Genomic DNA, 24,467 nt, shown 5'->3' on the forward strand with positions numbered 1-24,467 from the left:
AAACACATCGACTATCAGTAAAAGGTGATTATTTTCAATCAACCCAACCATACCACATTTTATGGCGACGAGGATGAACCAGTGAGAGTTTAGAAGACAGATAAACATAACAAACAGTACGACGAAAACATTCAACACAAGCAGCCAACAAGCTGAACCAACCAGATAATTTGAACTGTGTCAAGGGAAAAATGTCAACTGATACAGAATACTTGAGATATTTCCAGTTTGATAGATTTTCTCCGGAAAAAAAAGAAGAGAAGAGTGAAGAAGAGTATGTAATACTCCCAGTATTACATACAACGTTTCAAAATGGAATTACAACTTCATGGTCTGGACACAAACGATGAGCCTACTGAAGTGAAACGACGTAATTTGCTTTTGAGCAAGGTAGGACCGGAACATTTTAAGATTCTGGTTGATCATTTTAAGCCAGATGAAGTGACAACAAAATCTTTTGACGATATCGTGAACGTACTAAACAAATATCATGGTAAAACTAAATATATTCTGTCTGAAAGGGTAGCATTTGCGCTCCGTTATCGAAAGGACAGTGAAACCATTACCCAGTTCATGAACATTCTCCGTGGACTGGCAGGAAATTGTGAATTTTCCGATAGTTTGAAGGAACGTCTTCGAGATCAACTAGTTATTGGTATCAACAACATGGCCTGGCAACAGGAATTAATTAGGTTACATCCAAATAATACAGCCACCCTAGAAGAAATTGAAGCAACAGCACTTATTTTGGAACAGGCTTCGTTACAGTCAAAACAACTTTCGAATCTATCAGGACAGTTTGATGTCAAGCATACAAATGCAGTAAATTCAGACTTTAACCGAGTAAGTCGAGAGTTTCTTGAACGTAACGACAGAAGTAATAAATTCAAACAAGATAAATACAATAACACTCTGATATTGAACATTGAAAAAGACTGTTTATCATGTGGAAAATTACGCCACAGGGGAAGAGACTCATGTCCTGCTAAAAATAAAAAGTGCTCAGCATGTGGAGCATTGAATCATTTCTCAAAAGTTTGCATAACAACGGGACATGCTCGAATACAAAACCAGAAAAAGAATACACGACATGTACATGTTGCTGAAACGAAGGACGGCAATGAAAGTGGTGGTAGTTATAGCTCTACTAACACAACAAATGTACGAAACATGTATTCCACAAACAAAATCATGCTCATGACAAAAATAAATGGCAAAGAAATAGAGATGCTATATGATCCAGGGGCTGCACATTCCATGTGTGGTAAAAAGCTGTGGAAACAGATTGGCAGTCCGTCTTTTAAACAAACTGAAAACTTAGTGGCGTATACAGACATGTAAATCAAAACTCTTGGGAAGGCAAAAGTAGAAGTTGAATTTTTCAATTGTCGACCAAAAATACTATCTCTTTACGTAACCGAAACAAACGACATTCCTTTATTTGGTCTCGATTGGTGTCTTGCTTTTAACATACCTCTTCCACCAGGAGCCAAGTTATGCCAAATTAAAGAAAGAAAAAACAAAGAAACAACTCAACCACTTGAATATCGGACACTAAATTCATCACTCATATCGGATATAGAAGCCAACGTTAATCACGTTTCAGAATTTGAAGCCATACTTGAGGAATTTAGAGATTTATTTAATGGACAAATTGAAGCAGTTCGTGAACACTTAGTTAAGATACACATGAAAGAAAATGCTGTACCGAAAGCAGTTAGACCAAGACCAGTTCCTATAGCCTTATACAAGAACAGGTGAGGGCTGAATTGGATCGTTTAGTTGTAGAAGATGTACTGGAACCCGTCAATACAACTATTACACCTATTCAATGGGCAACACCCATAGTTTTGGAAATCAAATCGATTGGAAGCATTCGCATTTGTGGGGATTTTTCAGTAACAATAAATCCTCACGTGAGAAAAAATGATTACCCTCTTCCACGTTTCGAAGATATAATGTCAAAACTCAGCGGAGGCCGATACTTTTCCAAAATCGATCTGAAGGATGCGTATCTTCAGTTGCAAGTTCATCCTGATTCAAGGAAATATTTAGTTATATCAAAAATCCAAGGTTATTACCGCTATAAACGACTTCCTTTTGGGGTAAATTTTGCACCATCTTTATTCCAAAACTTAATGGATCAACTACTAGCAGATATTGATGGAACAGTGTGCTATTTGGATGATATTTTGATAACTGCACCAAATAAGGATTTACACATGGTACGACTGAGACAAGTATTAGAAAAATTACAGTTAGCAGGAGTTAGAACACAACAATCGAAATGTAAATGGTTACAGAGCTCTGTGACATTTTTGGGTCACAAAATTGATGCAGAAGGATTACATCCTACATCAGAACGCATTGAAGCTATAAGTGATATGCCAAGTCCTACAATAAGTGAACTGAGATCTTTTTTTGGGATCGATAACTTATTATGGACGTTTTATATCAAACCTACATGTTATTTGCGTTCCATTATACAGACACCTGAAAAACAACTCAACATTCAAGTGGACAGTTGATGATGAAAAATTATTCCATGAATTAAAGAATATCCTTAGTTCATCAGATACTCTGGTACATTTCAATCATGAATTGCCAGTAGCAGTTACAAGTGATGCAAGTTCGAAGGGTATTGGGTCAGTTTTGTTCCACAAATTTCCTAATAAACAACTAAAACCAATTGATTATGCTTCACGCACGTTGAGTGATGCGGGAACCCGATATTCTACTATAGATAAGGAAGCTTTAGGAATCGTGTTTGCAGTTACAAAATTCCACCATTACACAAGCCTCTAGAACGAATATTCAGTAAAGACCGTGAAACGCCAAAAATTGCTAGTAATAGACTTCTCAGATGGGCCATGACATTGAATAGCTATGATTTTGACATAGCGTACCAGCCTGGAAAAGAAAATGCACCAGCAGACGCATTATCACGTCTACCACTTCCTGATACAAAAACATCCCCTTTGGAAGAAGCTGGACTACCTAAAAGAAGTCAACTTTTGCATCTTAGACTACACCATCTCCCTACCAAAACAACATCATGAATACGTTTTAAATCATAGTTGACGTGACGTCATCGTTTCAACGCCAGAATGAATGTATTTGAATCACAAACGATGAGACGAATACATTTTGAATGCGCATTTGTCTAGGCTCCTCCTATCAAATTGACATCAAGTTGACAGAAGCTTCGTGGAGGGGGCGCAGCGGTCTTGCTCGAAGCCATGCTGCCAACCCTTTTTGCCACATTTAATAATAAATAATAAAATACAATGTACTTTCTATTGTCGCTTCCTGCTCAGGAGACCTTTTGATTTTTTTACATATATATTTATTGGGTCGCCTCCTCTTCGGGAGACCTTCTGATTTTTTATTTCACTTACATGGCCCCTTTAAATGAATAAAGGGGCCCTTAAACTATATTTTTTTAAAACTATCACACATTTCAGTATTTATTACAATGGACTAGCACAACACAACACAAAATGGAGGCCCACGATAGCACATGGCATCCGCGTACCTTCTTTGTGGACGGACGTTATCAGCACGGACGTACGTGCTACCACGGCCACCACGAGACTCCGAGTTACGTCATTAATAATAAGATTCGCCTGAATGGAATGTTTCAATTTGTGTCAGATGTCAAATTCAATGATAAAAATAAACTTTTCAATTTTCTCTAACTCGATTATAATCGGATTTGTGCAAGTAATAATTTTCCAGCTTCATTTTGTACATCCTTACAACGTATTTGATGAAACGTTTTCAGCACTTTATAAATTATGAAGATCAAAATAAAGCAGAAACTGACAACTGACGTAACGTAATGTCAAATTCCGTTTCAAAATCAACTGCACAGTAGTTTTGAATCATGATGAATACGTTCCGTCATAGTTTATGTGGCGTCATCGTTTCAACGCCAGAATGCATGTATTTGAACCACAGACGAATACTTTTGAATACATGATCGCCAGAAAATGCTTATGAGAGCCAGAAAATCCCTTTAATGTAAGGATAGCACAGAACAAGTCACAGAACACACGATAAGTTTTCTGTGTTTCAGAGTAATGATATAAATAGAGATGTCTTTCTATCCTTGTTTCTGAAGCTAAATTACTTTGTTTATATTTACGACAGACCTCCAACTAACAAAAATGGATAATACCGCTAATTCGTCGTATTTGGAAGTTATTTTGGTGATTCGGGTGCTTATTGAACGATATAATTAATTTGTAGTGCAAAAAGTAATTTTGAAGATGGTGAAAACCTGTGTTGTTTGTGGATTTTCGCAATCCTCGCATGTTGATCTAACATTTCACAGGTAAACATTAAATGGACCATGGACGTAACCCAGAATTTTCGATAGAATTAATAGTTGATAGTCATTAGAATTTTTGATATCATGAAAATATTGGTTCACAGGTTTCCCTCTGAAAAGAATGTTTCGAACTTGTGGTGTAAGGCACTTCAACTAGACAGAAATATGGTGAAGAAGTACTCGTACATTTGTTCCAACCATTTTCACCCTAAAAGCATTATTCACCTGCCAGGCAGAACTCGCATCAAGAAGAATGTTATACCATTTTTATTTCTGGGAAATGAACAAAATGTAGTATTGGATACTTCGCCACAATCGGCAAGAGATGTACGAACAGATGAAGGTGGAATGTGAGTCAATGAAATTTTATCACATGTGAAATAGAGTAATATTTTTATTATAAAAAATTTCAATGTTTCAGGGTTAAACGATCATTTTCATCCTCATCAACAACAACCGCACCAGAAATGTTGAAATCAGATGACACTGAAAACTCAGAATTTTCTAAGAACAGGTAGGAAAATAAATTTTGCAGAATAATAAATTATGATCGAGAATGGGTGTCTAAGATTTAGTGATTTGTTTTCCGATGAAGGAACTTGGTCCGGAAGGCAGGTCTTTTGCTCTAGGGCATTTATGTAGAAATGTTAACATGCTTGATAACATGTTTTGGGTAAAGTGTTTCTCAGTTGCACAATGTTCAAATATAAACCTCAAAATAGCTTATCTCTGTGTGTCTGAATAAGTTAATATAATTTTATTATTCTTGAAAGCACCTTTTCTATCTTGAGTTTTTAAGTCTATTGTATCGATTTATATTGATAGGAATGATGAACTTTCAGATTGGAAGAATCATTTTCAACATCCACAGCTTCAGAAGCAGTGTTAGAAATGGAAAAAAATGATCAACCAGAAGAAAAGTGAGTTGAACGGTATCATACAGTCTTAAATATATTTATGTTTTGTATATTCTTGTCAATCTATGAACAAAAAGATAACCTGATAAAAAAATCTGTTCATAAACATTTATGTTTCCTATAATCAATTATATTTCAGATTTGAAGATTCATTTTCAACTTCTACGGCTTCAGAAGCATTGATGGAAATGAAATATATTGAACAGAATCAACTACAAAGAAAGTGAGTTGAATACAATTATACTTCAAAAGTTACTGTTTCTGCACCTCAAAAGATCCTATTTCCCACAGTGTTTGTAGATAAATATCACTTTGCGATATTTGCATGATTAAATATCCAGTCACTGAAAAAAATATGTTTTTGTTGAATCTGACTAGAATAGTCCATTGTTTCTATAAACGACCGTGGAAGTATAATATTTTTGGAAGGGAACTATCGCAATTTTCAAGGATTTTCACTACAAATTGAAATACATACATAATAGAGGCAATTTGCCACTGAAAAATAGGTAGTTTGCATAAAGTATGATGTGGAAATGCGGGGTACACCTCTAAGAATGTCAGCAGAGTTATTGGACATTGGACAATTATTTTTCAATTATTAATTCAGTCTTTAGTACTTAAAACTTTTTTTTCCATCATTTCTTGAAGCACTTTTTCTATCTTGGCCTTTCTTTTTTTGGAAGTCTATTAAATCGTTTCATAGGAATGGAAAATATAAAAATTAATCAAATGTCATTTGGGATTTTAATCAGTGATATTAAAATATGATATAATTAATTAAAACAGTTGCAATAGCAGTAACTCAACATTTGAATTAATTGTATTCATCTGATGATTTTAGAGAAAAGTTTATTGAAAATTTATAAAATCATAAATGTTGTATATGATATATCATATGATACAAAAATCTATTCAGGTTTGCCAATTTCTTCAGTACTCAGCATTCCTAGACCAGTTTCTCCTGAGCAAATCAAAGCCCAGAATGCATCCTGGCTCTCTATAAGGATGAACATTTTACCACTACCTCACTTATTTTTGCATATTTTCAACCCTCTTGATAGTTTTCTCTTAATGTTTGAATTGTTTCAGGGTCAATTCATCATCCACTACTGAAGATGATCTCAGTTCTGCCAAAAATGAGTCTCTAAACAAAAAAAGATTATTGAAAATGATACCAGCAATAAATGAACCAAAATCAGGTTTGAGTCCAGCTGCCAACAAATTTGTTCCACTAAGTAGCAGTTTTCAAGATATATTTCAGAGGAAAGTGAGACAGGAAATTCTTAGTGATATTGCTATGAAAAGAATGCATTTACAAAGGAAAAGGTACTAAATTCAATACATATAACATATACCAAACATAATTCAAATATACAACAGATAATTAAATATTTCATCCTGTTCAATGTTTCATGAAATTTTCTTATTAGTCAGTGGGCTATGCTTGAAGACTGGCAGTCAACAATCTAAAGCAAATGAACTTCAAACGTTCGAACCAGTCTCTATATACCTACACAGTAGGTTATAATCGGATATAATCCAACGCCCTTCATGGTATTAGCCAGGGGAGTAGTTGTTTTCTGATAGGCGTCAGTCCATTGAACCTACTGTGTAGGTATATAGAGACTGGTTCGAACGTTTGAAGTTTATTTGCTTCAGATTGTTTCATGAAATGTCGTATCAAATAAAAAATATTCAGTAACCTTGTCAAATTGGTTCTTCATTAAAAATTGTTCATTTTGTTTTTTTTTATATATTTGAATTTTTGTGAAGTGTCTTTGAAATTTTACATAAATTATCTTGCTTTGTAATGAATATTTTGAAATAATCAAGTGTAATTTAGTTATATCTCTATTAAGTGATTCATTTGCAAAACAATGAAATTTTATTCATAGCTTGATTCAATTTTCTGAAGTGAAGTGTCCTTGAAATCATTTCAAATTTTGTATGAGTTATCTTGCTTTGTCAGTAAAATTTTGAAATAATCAAGGGTAATTAGTTATATCTCCATTGATTAATTTATTTGCAAAACAATGAAACTTTTTTCGTAGCTTGATTCAACTCGATTCTTCTTTACCTTATATAATTGATTATGGATAAGTGGCTGTCTTATCATTTATCCTGTATTATTTTTCAGTGATTTTTGATATTTTTTAAAGTTGACAATTTTGATGGAATATAACAAAAAAAACTTGGCAACACATCTTCCCAAGTTTTTTAGAGCATAAAGTTTACCTCAAGTATAATGTACTGAGGTCAATTTAATTTGCCGAAATTTGCCGATTCCAACGATTTTAAATTTTATATTTTCAGATCTATCACATAATACAATTGTTTTTCTTCCAAATTTGTAAAAATGTGGATAAATCCGAGAAAACGGAATCAACCGTTGAGCAAATATTTGGTCAATTCGATCTGCACAATGCTCCTAAAGAAATATTGAACAGTATCAGAATTATAATTTATATCATATTTTATAATATTGTTATTACTAATATTATTAATTCCTATATAAGTTCAATTAACACTACAAATATTTAAATTAATATTATTATAGCTGTGTAGTATACATTAATATACCATTGTTACTTTGTTTTGAGTTGAAATCAACTAATAAAAATGTTAATTTGAGAATAATTACTTATTAATGATTCTTGTTCATTATCCCCACTTATTGGTTACACTGTGCCTTGTCGATACTCTCTGGTTTATTGAACCCTAACATGGGAGGTGATTACCTCACGAAAATAATCATAAAATGATGGAATGAAAACTAGAGTTCCAACTGTTTTGATGATAAACATACGTCGCTACATACATTGAAGTACTGCGTGACTCAAACTACTGACTAATCATCCAGTATCTTACAATGTCCTAACCGTTTAGTTCATCAATAAATAGTTCCGATTTTGTGTTTTCAGATTTCCAATATCTTTGATGGAAGTTTCATTTGTTTTCTTCAATGAGTAGTTTGGAGATACGTTGTACATTAACTTTGTAGATACTTATGATTGTTATCATCTCAGTTGGTAATATAGTTTTCGTACAATCAATGTATGATTATTTTCATTTCATTATTACCTCTCATATTAGATCTGTTGACAACCTCAGAATTCTAAACTTGTGTGAGCTAAGGATTAATAAGGTAACCCTTTTTTAACATTTGATCCGTAGCATAGGCTGGGATTCAATATATCACAGATGAAATGAGACATGATTTCCTGGTCACTATTGATTTATCAATTTTATTCTGTAAAAAAATTTTAACACATAATTTGCAAACCTGTTTAAACGATAAATGGATTCATAGTTTGTATTTTCAGTGTTACCAATAAGAAACCTTTGCAGAAAGCCGCAATTCGAAATGGAATACAACCTCAGTTTGAGAAGATTTCTCAGGGCAAAAAAACAAAAGGTTCATTTGTGCATCATCAGAATCCAATATCACCTACAAGATCTTTTCTTAAAAGGAAGGTGCTGCCTCATACAAGATCAATGTCAGAAAAAAAGTCTGACTCTCAATTGAAAGAAGTAAAACCTCTTCCAACTCAACCTTCACAAATATTTCTTTCACCAACACATAATCTAGTGAACGATTTGCCCAAAACTATACAATCTTTGGAAAAATCTTCAGTGGCCTCAATGCCCTCACAAGGTACTCATCAGACACACTTCAATCCATTGAAGCCTTTGCAGCAAACACAAACAGTTCACAATGGAATACAAATCCAACATCATTTTGTAGAGAAACTAGCAGAACCTGATCAAAGTTTAAGAACTGAATTTATTTCTAAGGTCAAAAGTCCAGAAGCTACATCAATGCATCATCAGCACACTCCACTAGCATCCACAAGACCTCTACTTATCTCCCAACTCAGCAATATAACTAATGATACCAAAACTACAGCTCAGTGCTTTGACAGTACTAAAGAACGCAAACTCAGTAATTCATCCACTGATACTGCTAGTGAAACCAGCTATTATATTAATAAAAAGAAAAATGTTTCGAGAAGTATTACAGAAGAAAATAAAAAGAGGTGAAAAACAACTACTAGTTCTGTCTAATGTATACTAAATTTGAATTTCATTTTAAGGTGTCGTACATGTTTGAATTCGATCTACCATCAGTCGGAGCGAGCATATATATCAATGATCTGTTTCGAAGGAAAATCTGTAAAAGAAGGTTTAGTGCAACTTTTACCACAGATGGTAAGAAAGAATTTTCAATTCTAATGCGAGTTTATGTAATACACCCTATACCAAAAATGAACAGTTTGTTTAATCAAAAGAAAACTAGGTTTTTTTTCTGATTGATTCGGCCCTTACTTGATGAAGATCCATAGTAATTTTAAAAACTACACCTCACGATTTGATCTCCACAAACTTTATTTGAAAAATATATCACAACATGTTTCGCTAAGACATTAGCTTCTTCAAGTGCTTTTTCAACTTGAAAAAGTTAATGTCTTAGCGAAACATGTTGTGATATATTTTTCAAATAAAGTTTGTGGAGATCAAATCGTGAGGTGGAGTTTTTGAAAATAAAACTAGGTATTTGGCTTTCAAGTGATTCCTCCATGAAATTCCAAAGTTTGATAGAATACATGGCTTTTTGTTATTTCACCAATTTGTGTATAAAGTTTTTTGGGGTCCAATAATGGAGTTTTTGATGCTACTGTCGATGAATCAAACCACTTTTTTTTTCAATTGCCTCATCCATAAATAGATTATGTTCACTTTTCAATTTATTGATGTACTTATCCTTGCTATTTTTCTAATGATTTAGTTCGTCAATTGTTCTCTCAAGTTACATTCATTTTTTCTTGGATTTGAGAAAACACTAATATTAGCTTGATCTGTCTTCATAGCGCTGTACTTTATTCTCATTTGAAAAATGTATTCTGGTCTTTGTCTTTGCCAAACAACTTTTATGTAGGATACTCAAGCAATTTACACACATAAAATGGCTGAATTTTTTTTAATTACATTTGAAGATTGTATTGTTAGAGTACTGTGAGAGAGTGTCTTGACTTCTTGCCATCTCGTTCGACATGAAAATGATAGTATATCGAAGTCTCTATAACTTCTGACTTGAGACATGATAATCATATATTCTGTATTTTAAACATTCTATCATCTATAATGATCTGTTTTATAATTTCAATAGACTTATTTTCTTTCAGAACTCTACTCTTGCTGATGATCACTTCGTTTGTGACTCTTGTTTTTCGTTACTGAGAAATGCTTTGAAGTTCATGAAGAAATGTCAAGAAACTGAAAAAGTCATAGCAGTAGAATCTGAAGCTAATTTGAAAAGTTTGGATTTACCAGGTTTGTTAAATTTCTATTCAGTGACAAAAATGTTTTACTTTTCAATATGAGCTATTTGAAAATTATGATACATGTCAAAGTGTGAAAGCACCTGATTCATTTCATTTCTATAGTTGAAATATTTTCATGGTAAGCATTCTTTGATTTCCCACTAACAGTTTAGTTTGATTTGAAATGGCAACCTTCCTTATCTACATATTGTGATAAAGTGTTTTGTTAATCAGCAACTTTCCAAGACCTTATTATCAAATGATTGTGAATAACATGGTACAGAGGCTTGTGTTCGAAAGTGTCTCAAAAGAGGCGCCCACTGAAAGCTCTGAGGTAATTTATGTTTAATTCCAAACTGACTCTGGATTCCAAACCCTCACTCACCAAGACAAACTGGCAGGGAGAAAGATACTTTGGAATTGAAGGAAATGAGGAAACTGGTAGGATGCCAATACTTTACAGAACATTTTTGTGGACTCTGCTACCTGGATTGCAAATATCCAAAGTTCCTTGAAAGGGTAACAGTAATCTCTTGAGGAATTGCTCCAAGGAAAATGGGAGCAAGTTTCAACATTCCAGGATTTAAATAGATGTTATTAAATTTGTTCATTATCAATCTACTGCAACTTACTTGATATCACTCAACGTGATATTTATGATTGAAATTTCACATTCTTATCAGAATTTAATCCAAAAAAGCACTTTTCTTAGACACCAGAACTGCAATACTCTTCTTGACACGAGTTTCACGAACTGAATAGACATCTTCGTTATATGAAGAAGTATTTTTTCATGTTCTAAGGTTCCAGTTTTACCTTTCATTATCAGAATTTATTTTGTATGTTTCAGATGACTGTAGAAGAGGGATTTTGTATATCTGGAATGCCAAGCGTTACTTATATAAACAAAACAATTAATGCATTTCATTTATTCGGACTTCCATTGTCTAATGTGATATAAATTGATTTGAAATACCTGAAAGAATCTGTAAAAAATTAAAAAAGAGATTAGCCGAAAAATAACAATAATACGAGATGAAAATTAAAAAATTATATACAAGAAATGAAAATTAAAAAGATTCCAAATCAAGTTAATTCACGACGTTTCGATTGTTGGTATCCACAATCGTCTTAGGGTGATAACTGGACTTATTCCTCCGAGATCTGACTATTTATAGGTCATTCAAGTGTTTTCACCTATTCCCTCTTCCCTCTCTCCGCTTCATCGGTTTTAGCGGAAGCTGACCATTTGGCAGGAGTTGGTCGCGTCGCTACTTCCAACTAAAGAACGAATTCTTTACGCAAGATGAGGGACTGCCACTGGGATCACCGCTTTCACCAGTTATAGCCAATATATATGTGGAGTGGTTTGAAACTCTGGCCATTGAAGAAGCCCTCAAGAATCCCCGAGTCTGGTTGAGATACGTGGACGACACGTTCATAATATGGATTGATGGGAATGCAGAACTAGACACTTTCCTGAAGCACATCAACAACATAAGTCCTTCCATCACTTTCACAGTGGAGAAGGAAGTCCACAACAAATTGCCAACACGAAATGGGAAACATCTTTGTATCGAAAACCCATTCACGCAAGACAGTATCTGAACCAGGAATCCAACCACCATCAATCGACTAAGAGAGGAATCATCAAGACTCTACGAGACCGTGCTTTCGGGCCGTGCGACAGCTGGTTAAAAACAGATTTTAAAACAGATTTTTTTTTAACAATAATAAATCCAATCGGTAGAGATTGCAAAGATGGACCCGGCTCCAAAAAAAAAGTAAATACTGTTTTTTGGCTGGGAAAGTGATGGTGACTGTTTTTTGGGATATTCATGGAGCATTGTAATCGATTATCTTCGAAAACAAGAACCATTACAGGAACTATTTCACCAAGACAACACACCATCTCAGACCTCAGCATTTGCCATGGCAAAAATTCACGAATTACAGTTTGGACTGCTTGACCACCTGCCTTACTCACCAGATGCTGCTCCAAACAACTTCTTTTTGTTCCGTAATCTAAAAATTGCACTTTAAGGACAGAGATTTTTGTCAAATGAAGAGGTAATCACCTTTGTGAACAATTATTTTGCAGAAAAAAAAGGCTGAGTACTATTTGGACGGGTTACAGAGATGGGAGCATCGCTGAGAGAAGTCTGTAAAGTTGAAATGAGACTATGTTGGGAAATAAAAGAACAACTGAAAAAATGTCTTGTATCTTTGTTAGGTCGGAAACTTTTCAGACCACCCTCGTACATAGCAATAATCAACCTTTTATATTTATTGTTCTGCAAATATAGTTTTTTGAGTATGATATTTTTCTTCACTATTTTGGCATCACCTGTGCGGTAAATCAACTTCCCCAATAAGTAATTTTATTTAATTTTCAGACGGAAGTAATGATGAATTTTCAGATGGTAGTAATGATGATGATGATGATGATGACTCGACATTTCAATATGATCCTAACTTAGACGAAGAAGATTATGTATCGAATGCTATTACCAATATAATAAAAGCCAAGGAAGAATATAAACCGTATAGGTTTAAAAAACGATCACACCTATATAATAATATAATAAAACATCTAAATCTTCCACCTTTGAAATACACTGAAGTTCGAGATCATAATTGTATTGTTTCCATTTCGGATTTGCAACCCGAATTTATTCACTCTCTACAGAAAAAAAGAATAAAACTTCTACACAGTTGTTCCAAATTTGACGAGAACGTACTTAAAAACAAACGTGTGCTTTTGCTTGGAGATCAGACAGAAATCCAGTGTCTTTTGTGTGAAGAACGCTTCAGTTCTGATGAAAAAATGCAAGACCACATATTGAATATTCATGGTTTATCCAAAGCTTATCTAATGGAACCATACTGTTATCAGTACATGCCGGGCTCTTCGAATAAATGTGAAGCATGTGGAAAAGAATTCCGAAATGGAGAACTCAAAAAGACTCACTTAAAAAAGTGTTTCGTTTTTCCATGTCCATACTGTGATAAAATGTTTACTACAAGTGAGTTATCAAACCACACAAAAGAGGAACATGATGATCCTCAACCTTTCAAATGTCTGCACTGTAAACTGGTATACGGCAACTTCATAAACTTCAAGAGACATTTGTGTAATGACATCATCTGCGAAACGTGCGGTAAGAATTTCCGTAACATTAGGAATTTCGCCTTACACAAGAATGAATGTAATTATAAAGAAGTTACCAAAAGGTGCACCGAGTGTTATGAAAGGTAGGGATGGTCTCAGTATTGATGACGAAATGTATCAATTTTCAGACTCAGGATTGTAGATACACCACCAGAGTATCTACAACCCTGGAATGTATCTCGATGTAAATAGAAGCTAAATAAAATGCGAATATCATACGAGTTTATTTGTTAATTATCATCACTAATTTTATTTTATTTCATTTTTCCAGCTTCAGTTTGAGTTCTTTCCAAGCTCACTTCGCAACACACAAATTTCCATGTTCGTTTTGTGGAAAAATATTTCGCAATAGAAAAGTAAGATACAGGCATGAATATAATCATCGTATGAATCAAGGTGGGCTGTGTCCCCTATGCGGTAAGTATTTAATTGAAAATTTCAATTATAAGTAAACATGAATTTTAGTATCTCCTTAAGAAAATAACATTCAGATTTCTGTAAAATAATGTCTTACAGTATTTTGTATCCTTGAATGTTTATTTAATTCTAGTCTGATACAGAGATCTTATGGAATCAAATCTAATTAATGTAATTCAAATTTATAATTAGTTCATAGGACTATTAGATGCTATAGAGTTCCATCTAGATAGATAGATATAGATAGATAGATAGATAGATATGTTTATTCATCACTGAAGTTTTACAAGATACAGCATATAAACTTGCCTCCCTAAAACTTATCGGACTAGTCAGACATACAACAAATACAATTAGTATAAAAATAAAAGCATAAACTACCCTATACCAATTTATATATACTATGAACAGAATGCTAAGAACTCGTCCATTGAATAAAAGGCATTTGAACATATAAGATCAAACAATTTTGATTTAAATAATTTAAAGCTCTCAATTTCACCCATTAGTGTGACTGTGTGATTATAGCAAATAATTCCCTGATACATATATGAATTCTGTCCCAGTGATAAGCGAGAGAATGGCAAACGTATACAATTAGCGTTGCGTGTACTATAATTGTGGATCATAAAACCCCTCTCATGGCTGAAGTGCCGTTTTTTTACCTCAAGAGTTATTAAATATATATATAAGCATGAAAGAGTTAGAATTCTCAAACGAACAAAGATTTCTCTACAGCTCTCTCGAGGGTTGGCTCTCACCATACATCTTAAAATTCTTTTCTGTATTATAAACACCTTTTGAATATGAGCAGAATTGCCCCAAACAATAAGACCATAACTCAGTGTGGACTGAACAAGACCATAATAAGCTAGTTTAAAAGTTTCCAGAGATACTGTTCCTTGTAGTTGTCGAATAACAAAGCAAACACTGCTTAGTTTGGATACAATATGATCTGTATGAACATTCCATGTGAGCTTCTGATCTATGTATACTCCAAGGAATTTACAATATTTTACTTGCTCTATGGACCTATGATCCATTCTTATTAATGGACTATGGTCAAGACTGATATTTTGTTGTTGAAATACCATAAAACAAGTTTTATTGATGTTGACTGATAATCCATTATTCTCGCACCATTGTTGGAATTCGCGCGCACATGTATTGCTAGTTGTAACAGTTCCTGCTAGAGATTTTTCAGCCACCAGCTGGTTTGTATCATCTGCATAGATAATCATTTTGTTATGAGATGTACATGAATATATAATATCATTAATGAAAGCAATAAATAGTGAAGGACCTATAATAGAGCCTTGAGGTACACCAGTTGTTACTTTTAATCGGTTAGATTTCACTTTGTCTACAACCACTATCTGTGACCTATCCTTTAAATAGGATTCTATCCAAGTGTTGGCCACTCCTCGAATACCTATCCTATAAAGTTTCTCTATTAATAATCTGTGATCTATAGTATCAAAAGCCCTACTAAGGTCATAATAAACGGCTATTGGATTTTGTTTTTCATTCAAGCAGTAATAAATATGGTTACATAATTCTTTTATAGCAGTTTCTGTAGATTTTTTATGCCTGAAGCTGATATAATTGAAGTAGGCCAAATTATTTTGCTAGACTTTTTATAAAAAATCAGACAAATCCTACTTTTTTTCTATTCAATGTCAAAAGGTGCAGAAAGAATTTTTGTTCTTATGAAAAGGTTTCGTGAAATTCGTTGTTTTCAAAAAATCATCATTTGATACAAGGAAAATAATAATGATGAAAAACTTATAAAGTTATAATAAAAAAAATCATCAAAATTAATCTGTCGAGTGTTTTGAGGCAAGAAATATTCTTATTGTATTTATTTGTTTGTAATGGATAAACTCAAATACTATTCATTCGATTTTAAAACTACTTTGGCGTGAGAAACCTACAAATCAGCGATTGACAGGGGCTATATTTAATTTTTTTTAATTCAGAAATCTATGAAAATTTCAGTAAAGCACATTGCTTTGGTGTCTTTCAAATGCCGCAACGCCGCCAGGTTCCTTGTGTAGTAGATGTCACCAAGTTTCGTTTATAATTAAAGTACCCGTTACTCGCTTCTTTTAGTCACGTGGTCGACTAAATGAAGTTATCAGCATTATGCACTCAACTAATTCACGCCCTGGCTACGTACTGGTGTAATTCAACAAATGAAGAAATTCTTTCCCTGCGGCTCCATCCGCGTGAACTAGAGATTGTTTGATTAAGGACAAAACACAAGCACTACAGGAAAATCCTTAAGCCGCTCTAAGAGCGGTGCCTGTGCAAAAGTAGCGATTCACATTGGATTTCAATCGCTGGAGATTAAGTCCATTTGGAAAAAAGTTCTCAGGAAGTTTATTCCACATGAACGCAGGTCTCCAAATGAAAGAGTTCTCCAAATGAAGGAGTTCTTAAACAGTGAAGTTCGAGATGTACTAAGTTGAACCTCAAAATGATGAGTAGCCACAGAGAACTAGAGAATATTAACTAATTCATCCCGCAGAGATCAGATCCTGTGGGTATATTGAAATAAAAAGTAGACTTTGTTACTTCTGAGTAATGTAGCTTTTCAATAGTGGAAAAATCATTAGAATAGAATTGAATTTATTCGTGCAATGCATACATAAATAGTATTTTCATATGTCAATGGGATGAACAGTATATAAATTATATTATTAGTATACAAATGAATACATAAATCTAATATAGAAAAAATGGATGTTTGTTGGTTGGTAAGTGATAAACTTCTACATCGCTCAACCGATCGTGATGAAACTTGACATGTATAAGTAATTTTTCATAGAGAAGGTTTTTAGGCTATCAATTTTTCTGTAACTCGCCACAGAACAATTTTTTTGAAAGCACTGTTCTATAACGCAGCGCACGCCTAAGTTCGTTGATTCTGATTCTGTCAAAACATTGGAACAGCAGCGATACAGCAACATAGTTTTTTCGTTGGCCTTACAATAAAACTGATTTCAACGGCAGTAGAAAATAATTAGTGATTTTTACTGTCCTCAATAATAACAAATTGTGTTAATTGAAGAGGTTATATTTTTAGGAGTGATTAAATTTTGGGAAAGAAAGTTTTTGGCTTTCTACTACTCCATCTTGATACAAAAAAAAGATGAGGGAATCTTCCAAAGAAAGGAAGGAAGTAATCAATTTGAAAATAAATAACTCAATACATGGATGATCTACACATCCATGCATTGAAGTTTCAGAAGAAACGCCCGGGATGTGTTGCTCCAATGGGAAAGTCAATTTGCCTCCGATGGGTGAGCCACCACAGCCACTTCTAACATACGTGGCTGGAGCAACTCGGGAGTCGAAACATTTCCTTAAGCATATTCGAAAGTAAAACTCATGCTTCCAAATGACATTGTTTAAAGCGACGCATATTGAGCGATTTGGAAATTTCAAACCGTGTACCATCAGATTGGTTCACTTCTTCCAGTACCCAATGAAGATCCGACGTTTTTGCAGATTTATTTCATGGACAACGTTGAGGAGGAGATTGATCGACGATGCGCATTCAGTGAAGCAACAAGGCGGGCAATCATCGCCGAATGGGGCAGCTCTTGAATATGGGCGACGGCAAAATTCCGGTTGATCCTGCAACACACGAGATATCGTTCTCACGGAACTTCTGTCAACTTCAGGCATTAATTGGAGATCTTGAAAAGAAAGATTTCCCGGATATTGCCAATAATTTCAAGAAGCATGACTGGCCTTGCGAGCGAGCTATCTCAGCTCCAAAGAATGATGACGTCAATCGCATCAATCATAAGATTCAATTGAAAATTCCTGGAGCGGTCACGCAACACAAATCTATTGCCACAGTCACAGAAGAGGACCAAGCTATCAATTATCCAGTCCAGTCCATTGGAGCCTCCTGGAATGCCACCGGATGTATTGACGTTGAAAGTTGGCTCGCCAATATTGCTTCTTCGGAATCTCAACACGCCCAAGTTGTGCAACGTTACCAGACTTTCCGTAAAAAAGTTGATGCCGAATGTGATTGAAGCGACGATAATCACTGGCAAATGTAAAGGAGAAGATGTGATCATTCCGCGCATTCCAATGATCCCCACTGATTTGCCCTTCACATTCAAGCGACTTCAGTTTCCCGTGCGTCTCGCTTTTGCAATGACAATCAACAAATCCCAAGGACAGTCGCTGCGAGTTGCCTGTTTGAATTTAGAAAATCCATGTTTTTCTCATGGCCAACTCTACGTCGCTTACTGCCGAGTTGGAATGCCAAAAACTCTATACATCTACGCACCAAACGAGAAGATCAGCGAGTGTATCCACTCACGTTCCGATAGATTAGTTTTATTATCACAAGTTCCTTTCATCATATAGCAAAAATATTTTTCATTGATGTTCGTTCAAATATTGCTATTAAAATCTATATATTTTTTCATCAATTCTGTATGACTCATCTTTAATTTTTCCCCAGCACATGTTACATTCTTAATTACATACACATACAGGCATCCATTTTAATATATAGAGAGGTGCGTAGAGGCAGGACAACGTCTGCCTGGGTTTGACTAGTATTGTATAAAAATATATCTATTATTAGACACGCAACAAATTTCTTGATGAGTCGAAATAATTAAAATATTCTTCGAATGTGTAAAAGGCATTCTGTAAAAGAATATTCTTAATTTTCACTTTAAAAGTGTTCATACTCATGTCCAAAGTCTGAAACTCATATGGTAACACGTTAAAAAATTTCAAAGATATATATAAATAAGAGTTTTGCGATTCACCTAATCTATATTTGGGTAGCCTTACATTTGTTTTGGCCCTGGTATCATGGTATGTCCTTCTAGTAAATTTTTAACATAACATAGACCTTCATAAATGAAGCAAGATCTCAGAGTTAATCTACGGACATTTTTGAAAAGAGGTTTATAATGATCATCGTATTTAGCCTGTGCCATAATTCTCACTACTTTTTTTTGTAGTTTGAATATTATATCTAGATGACGTGATGAATCCCAAACTATTAGTCCATATGCCATTATGCTGTGAAAAATGGCGAAATAAGCTACTTTTAAACAATCCGTTGTTGTTATGTTGCTAAGTTGTCTTATCATGTATATATACACGTCTTTACAGTAGTTTCATAAAATATTGATTATAACTGACTAGCCAAGGCTTCTTACGGATAGAACAACCAATCAAGATGTTTATTCACAGTTTTTGACATGGGTTTTCAGTTACATTAAGTTGTGGAATGGGATACATTGAAATTGACTTAAAATTTATTTATCATAGAGACTATTCTCACTCGTTTATGACATTAACCACTAAATTTTAGTGGATTATAACTTCCCACGAATAATATTTTACTAGAATCTAGTGGCCTATAATCCCATAAATTGAATACTTTTTTGGTAAAATACCCTGGCCAGCTGCAGAGCCGCCGTTGAGATTGTGGTTACAAAATATGTTGATGTAAAGAACTGTTTTTATGTTCTAATAGCTAGTTAACGGAATAGCATATTTTTTTCAACATCTTTTGATCTATCTGTATACGCATATGAAGCCAAAGCAAATCAGCTGTAATTGATAAACTGTGAAATTAGTAAACGGAACCAGACGTAACTCAGGCAACTTTTATTGCGAGCAAACGCTATTTTAATTCCAAGAAAATCAAATATCAATGTTTGCAATTCAAAAACGATTTTTAGTACAGGTTGTTTAATGAGGAAGATGTAATATTTCTGTTTCGAACCATAAGTAGAGTAACTTGTTGACCATTATAAATACAATATAAGTTTATGGCAAGTCTGACACTGTTACAACACGTGAACATTAAAAAAATTCAGGCTTTCGTTGCTTTCAACCCACTTTTAGTTTCTTATTGTTTCCAGGTAGGTTTTACACTTTCTTACCTCAGCATATGAGAACTCACGAAAACAAACAGAGCAGGACGGTCAAATGTTCTCTATGCCCCAAGTTATTCATGAACAAAGCTGATCTCAATAGACACATGAAACTGCTACATATGACCACTAGAATTATTTGTGAGAGATGTCTGAAAATTTGCAGCGAGTACAATATAGAAAGTCATTATGAGTAGGTATTCATTTTAATCTTCAATTTCCAGACGCTATTAATCTTATAGTTATCTATATCTATTTATTAAACAATGACCATTTCGACCTTGAACTATGTTTTAATTATATTTTTATGTGCTGAACATCTATGTTAAGTAACCGCCTACATAGTGAGTATTCTGACCATCTCATGTCAGTGTAAAATATAATCAAAAAGGTGAATGAAATTATCTATTTATCTATCAACTGGAAAGAATCTTTCTTCATTTTGCTTTATTACTAAAATTTAAAAAAAAAATGCTTATTACAGTTGTGCCATCTACTGAACGTTTGGAATAACATAAAATGCACTCCTTGTTCGTGCTGATATATTGAACAAAGTAATTGAATGTTTCATTTGTGGATTCAGTGTACCTACACAAAACTTTTTTCACTTACAGCTACATTTACTAGACTTAGAGTTTGGTAATAGACCTGTAAGTCCGAATGCTCTGCGAATTGATGGTTGTCTCCAGTATTTTGTAAAATATCCAAAACTTATTTCCCAATTCACTTTTATTTTTGTCACCAATATTGTTGCCAAGAATGTTGATTTATTACATCTTATATGCAGAAAACCAAAAATGGTTTCAACTGGTATAAATACATTTTCTTTTCTTCCTCAAAAAATTTCAACACTTTAACACATTAGGTGTTATGATTTAGTTCATCTTTATTCTTAATACTGTGTAATATTTTATAGATCGGAGCACCCAAACGAAACAGAGTTCAAATGTGCAAAATGTGATTGCAGTTTCACAAGGATTACTTTCCTTAAACAGCATGCTAAATCCCATGCATATGAGGTCAGAGAGGAACTTGATAGAAAAAAACAATATATGAAGTCAAAAGGGGGACCAAGAAGGAACCGCTCCAACCTTTTAAAGAAGAATAATTTGAAAATTAAGGCACCAAATAGTAAGTTCTGAAAGTTACACCTACATGATAGCCACATATGTCTCCTTTCAGATCAGGAGCGAGAGCTTCTCAACTCTTCAACTCTTGATCCAATAACTGAACCTAAAAAAATGGTTTGGTGGTGCAGCCAGGAAACGACTGAGTCGTCTCCTCAAGGGCGGGGTACCTTATGAAACCGCCTTGCACCAAATTCTTGAGCGACGTACGCAGAATCTGTCTCAGGTGGAGGAACAAACCTCCCATGAGCAGGTTAGCAAACGTTTGCGCTCAAGTGATGATTCGCCAAAACCAGAGGCGAAAAAGCCTTGCACGGTTGAATCTGAGGCATCATCAGGTGTGGCTGACGTGCAAAAACCCTCATATGGGAAAGTTTTTGCAGGTATTAAGGAGGGAATCGTGCACCTTGACTATCCGACTACCTCATTAACGATGAAACAGCAGAGCATATACTTTGTGCCTGCCCTGCTGGGGACCGAATTAGGTTTTTAGAGTTCGGCAGAGCCGTACTCTCACCATCTGACCTGAAAGACCACTCACCATAAAAACTGATCGGCTTCGTTAAGAAGCTGGGTTTATTTGGTCGAGTGTGAATAGGTGTGAGCCACAATAAACCCTTGCGGGTTGCTGTGGACCTAACCTAACCTTTTAAAAACTAATATAGGTCTCTAAGCCATTATTCCTAACTTCTTATTTGAATCTTTTTAAAAAACGGTCCTTCACCAAAGAGAAAACCTTTATCATTGTTAGTGTTGGTAGTGATCTGCTCACAGATTATATCATATATTATATTATTGAATATCTCACTTTCGTCATGGGAAATTGTCTTACTGATTGTATTCTTAAACCACTCAATGATATACTTGCCAATTCTTTTCAATTATGGAGAAAAGTTTGTTTCACTCTATTCAATTCTAAATTACTATAACTCAGTGAGGACATAATAATTTAGATATAGAATAATAAATGTCATTACTTACAGAAATCGATGACATGAGTTTATTGTACTCATTCATGACGTAAAGTTCCGATATAATGAATCAAGTGATTTTTCTTATAATGTTATCCATATTTGGTACTGAAGAGCCGGCAAGGCAAGTGTCTTATGGCAAAACATCGGATATCTACCAGTGAGGATGACAGTGTTCCATTTAAGTGAAATGTTACCTCTTTCATTTACTATATTGAGTAGCACAAACTGAATAGAGAAGAATGGATTTTGTAATATTCTGTTTATTCCAAAAGTATTTTGATTTTGTATAATCCAATGTTTATATAAAAGTAGCTGTTTCTAGAGGGCTTTTTCTTCCAGTTTGTGTCTGAAAGTTACTTCTTTGTATGATCTACACATCTTTTTATAGAATCACATTTTCGAAATCGATTGCTTCTTTCCTTTCTTTGAAAGGTTCTTACTTTTTTGTATAAAGATGGGGAGATAGATGAGAAATAGAAAGCCAAAACCCCTCTTTCCCAAAAATCAAACCAAGTCTTTATGTAAAGTAAAACTTGATAAATAATTCCTTTCATTTCTTTCCAATTCAGAGCATTATAATATATTACATGTAAAGTTCCTTTAAGTTGTGAATTGTATCTACCAATAAGAACTAACTAGAACAAAAATGCTGTCTCTCGACGCGCGTTTCGCTAACCAAGTTAGCATCATCATTTTACGTCAGAGGTTCCAAATTCTACTTATCACACAACCTTGAGGTACTTCATAATTGAAAAATGATGGTATCACTAATGAATTTGTTATATTCTTTGTTGTAACTTTTCATCAATTATTTATTAACCTCTTGGAGGTATATAAACCTCTCCTGGGGGTTTATAAATAATTGTTATCTCCACTTGATTTATGTTTTGAACTAAAAAAATTCACAGAATACAAAACAAGTGAATAATATAGTTTTTATTTCTAAACCTTATCATTTTCACAGGTACTTTGGCTAAACAAGATCATTTTGTATCTAAACTATATCCATCCAACAAACAAAGCATTTCAAACAAAGACATATGTGTGATCAAAGCATGATCACTATGCACATCTGCATCTATTGGGTAAAATAAACAAGCCTTCTTACGCTGACCAATCATACTTAACTGCAGTCGGCTGGCAGAATCTACACAGAATTCCTACACTATATAATAAATGAAGGAAGCAAAATTTCTTTTACAAGAAACACTGTCATCCTCACTGGTAGACATCCGATGTTTCGCCGTAAGACACTTGCCTCATCGGCTCTTCAGTCCCGATTACGGATAACATTATAAGAAAACACACTCAATTCGTTCATAAAATTACTAATTTTTGTCGCGGAATGAGTTAAAACCACCCATGTCATCGATGACAGTTCCAAATAACATTCATTCGCTTATTTGGTTAAATCCCAGCCATAGGAATCTTGTTTAAAATGATAAAGTATATTTTAAAGAGAGGAATTTTTGACAAAAAAAGGGTTTTGGTTTTATACTTCTCTCTATCTTGATACAAAAAATTTGGGAATCTTCCAAAGCTACAATAGAGATAACTACAGAAAATTCAAAATACTTATTTAAGATTTGCTTGCAATATTTCTCATAGAGATCATGACTTTACCTGAATTCTCATCTTTGGCAATGTACTTTTAGCATTCAACTGGAAAATTTTATTTTTGTTTGAATACAGTCAACATATCCACTTTTTATAATAAAAGGAATTGGTATTCACGGGATCATTTTATTATAGCACCAATAACGTGCAAATATTGCTTGAAGACGGTGAAAGGAGTATTTCACTATAGGAGACATCTTGAAACGCACATTGATTTATATCGTTATAAATGTAAATACTGCGAAATGACGTATTCTACACATGGAAACAAACTAAGACATGAGAAGTTACATAATAATAAACCACACTATAAGTTCAGGTAAGAACGTTTTCAAATTCCCGCAGAAAGATATTCAATTATAATTCTTTAACATAAATCAAAAGTATTCAAATGATTTTAGGTGCGGTGAGTGTTGGAAAGTCGCGAAGAGCCAGGAAGAATTGGATGCGCATATGGAACATCATGCTTCAAAACCAAAGAAGTACCAGTGTGAAGAATGTTCAGAACAGTTTTGTCGTGAATATCAATTTCGGTCTCATCAAGTAAATATGCACAGTCATAAAGATGAAGTTGAGAAAGTCAGAGATGAAATTATCATAGATGCCTTGAAGGATTTTGCTGTTTGAATTGTACATTCAATAAATTTATATTTTATTAA

General features: G+C 34.0%; 2 protein-coding genes across 9 annotated transcripts in view; both read left to right on the plus strand.

Annotated features, from left to right (window-relative positions):
• Window positions 1–24,467, plus strand: part of LOC111516195 (uncharacterized) — a 29,376-nt gene extending 4,909 nt beyond the window's left edge. The window contains exons 1-15 of one of the 8 annotated variants that reach the window (XM_074184136.1): window positions 4,065–4,336; window positions 4,438–4,683; window positions 4,755–4,847; window positions 5,176–5,253; window positions 5,390–5,473; window positions 6,343–6,579; window positions 8,577–9,290; window positions 9,348–9,462; window positions 10,437–10,584; window positions 12,971–13,829; window positions 14,018–14,163; window positions 20,079–20,283; window positions 21,007–21,221; window positions 23,944–24,127; window positions 24,210–24,467. In XM_074184136.1, the coding sequence (XP_074040237.1) occupies window positions 4,272–4,336; window positions 4,438–4,683; window positions 4,755–4,847; window positions 5,176–5,253; window positions 5,390–5,473; window positions 6,343–6,579; window positions 8,577–9,290; window positions 9,348–9,462; window positions 10,437–10,584; window positions 12,971–13,829; window positions 14,018–14,163; window positions 20,079–20,283; window positions 21,007–21,221; window positions 23,944–24,127; window positions 24,210–24,435 (3,615 nt within the window). In that variant the 5' untranslated portion in view covers window positions 4,065–4,271 and the 3' untranslated portion in view covers window positions 24,436–24,467. Of the gene's footprint in view, window positions 1–4,057; window positions 4,337–4,437; window positions 4,684–4,754; window positions 4,848–5,175; window positions 5,254–5,389; window positions 5,474–6,342; window positions 6,580–8,576; window positions 9,291–9,347; window positions 9,463–10,436; window positions 10,585–12,970; window positions 13,830–14,017; window positions 14,164–20,078; window positions 20,284–21,006; window positions 21,222–23,846; window positions 24,128–24,209 lie in introns of those variants that run through there. The other 7 variants (XM_074184138.1, XM_074184140.1, XM_074184137.1 and 4 more) reach the window with 7 other exon arrangements.
• LOC111511289 (uncharacterized) lies at window positions 313–1,341 on the plus strand. Its single transcript, XM_074184242.1, has one exon. The coding sequence runs from the start codon at window positions 313–315 to the stop codon at window positions 1,339–1,341; it is 1,029 nt and encodes a 342-aa protein (XP_074040343.1).

This window comes from Leptinotarsa decemlineata, unplaced genomic scaffold (assembly GCF_025532065.1).
Source record: "Leptinotarsa decemlineata unplaced genomic scaffold, Ldec_3_MD MMD2_tig00026354_RagTag_RagTag, whole genome shotgun sequence".
NCBI classification, from domain to species: Eukaryota; Metazoa; Arthropoda; class Insecta; order Coleoptera; family Chrysomelidae; genus Leptinotarsa; species Leptinotarsa decemlineata.

Excerpts from the sequence above, each read along its gene's own strand:
- LOC111511289 (XM_074184242.1), top strand. The coding sequence starts at position 313 with ATGGAATTACAACTTCATGGTCTGGACACAAACGATGAGCCTACTGAA.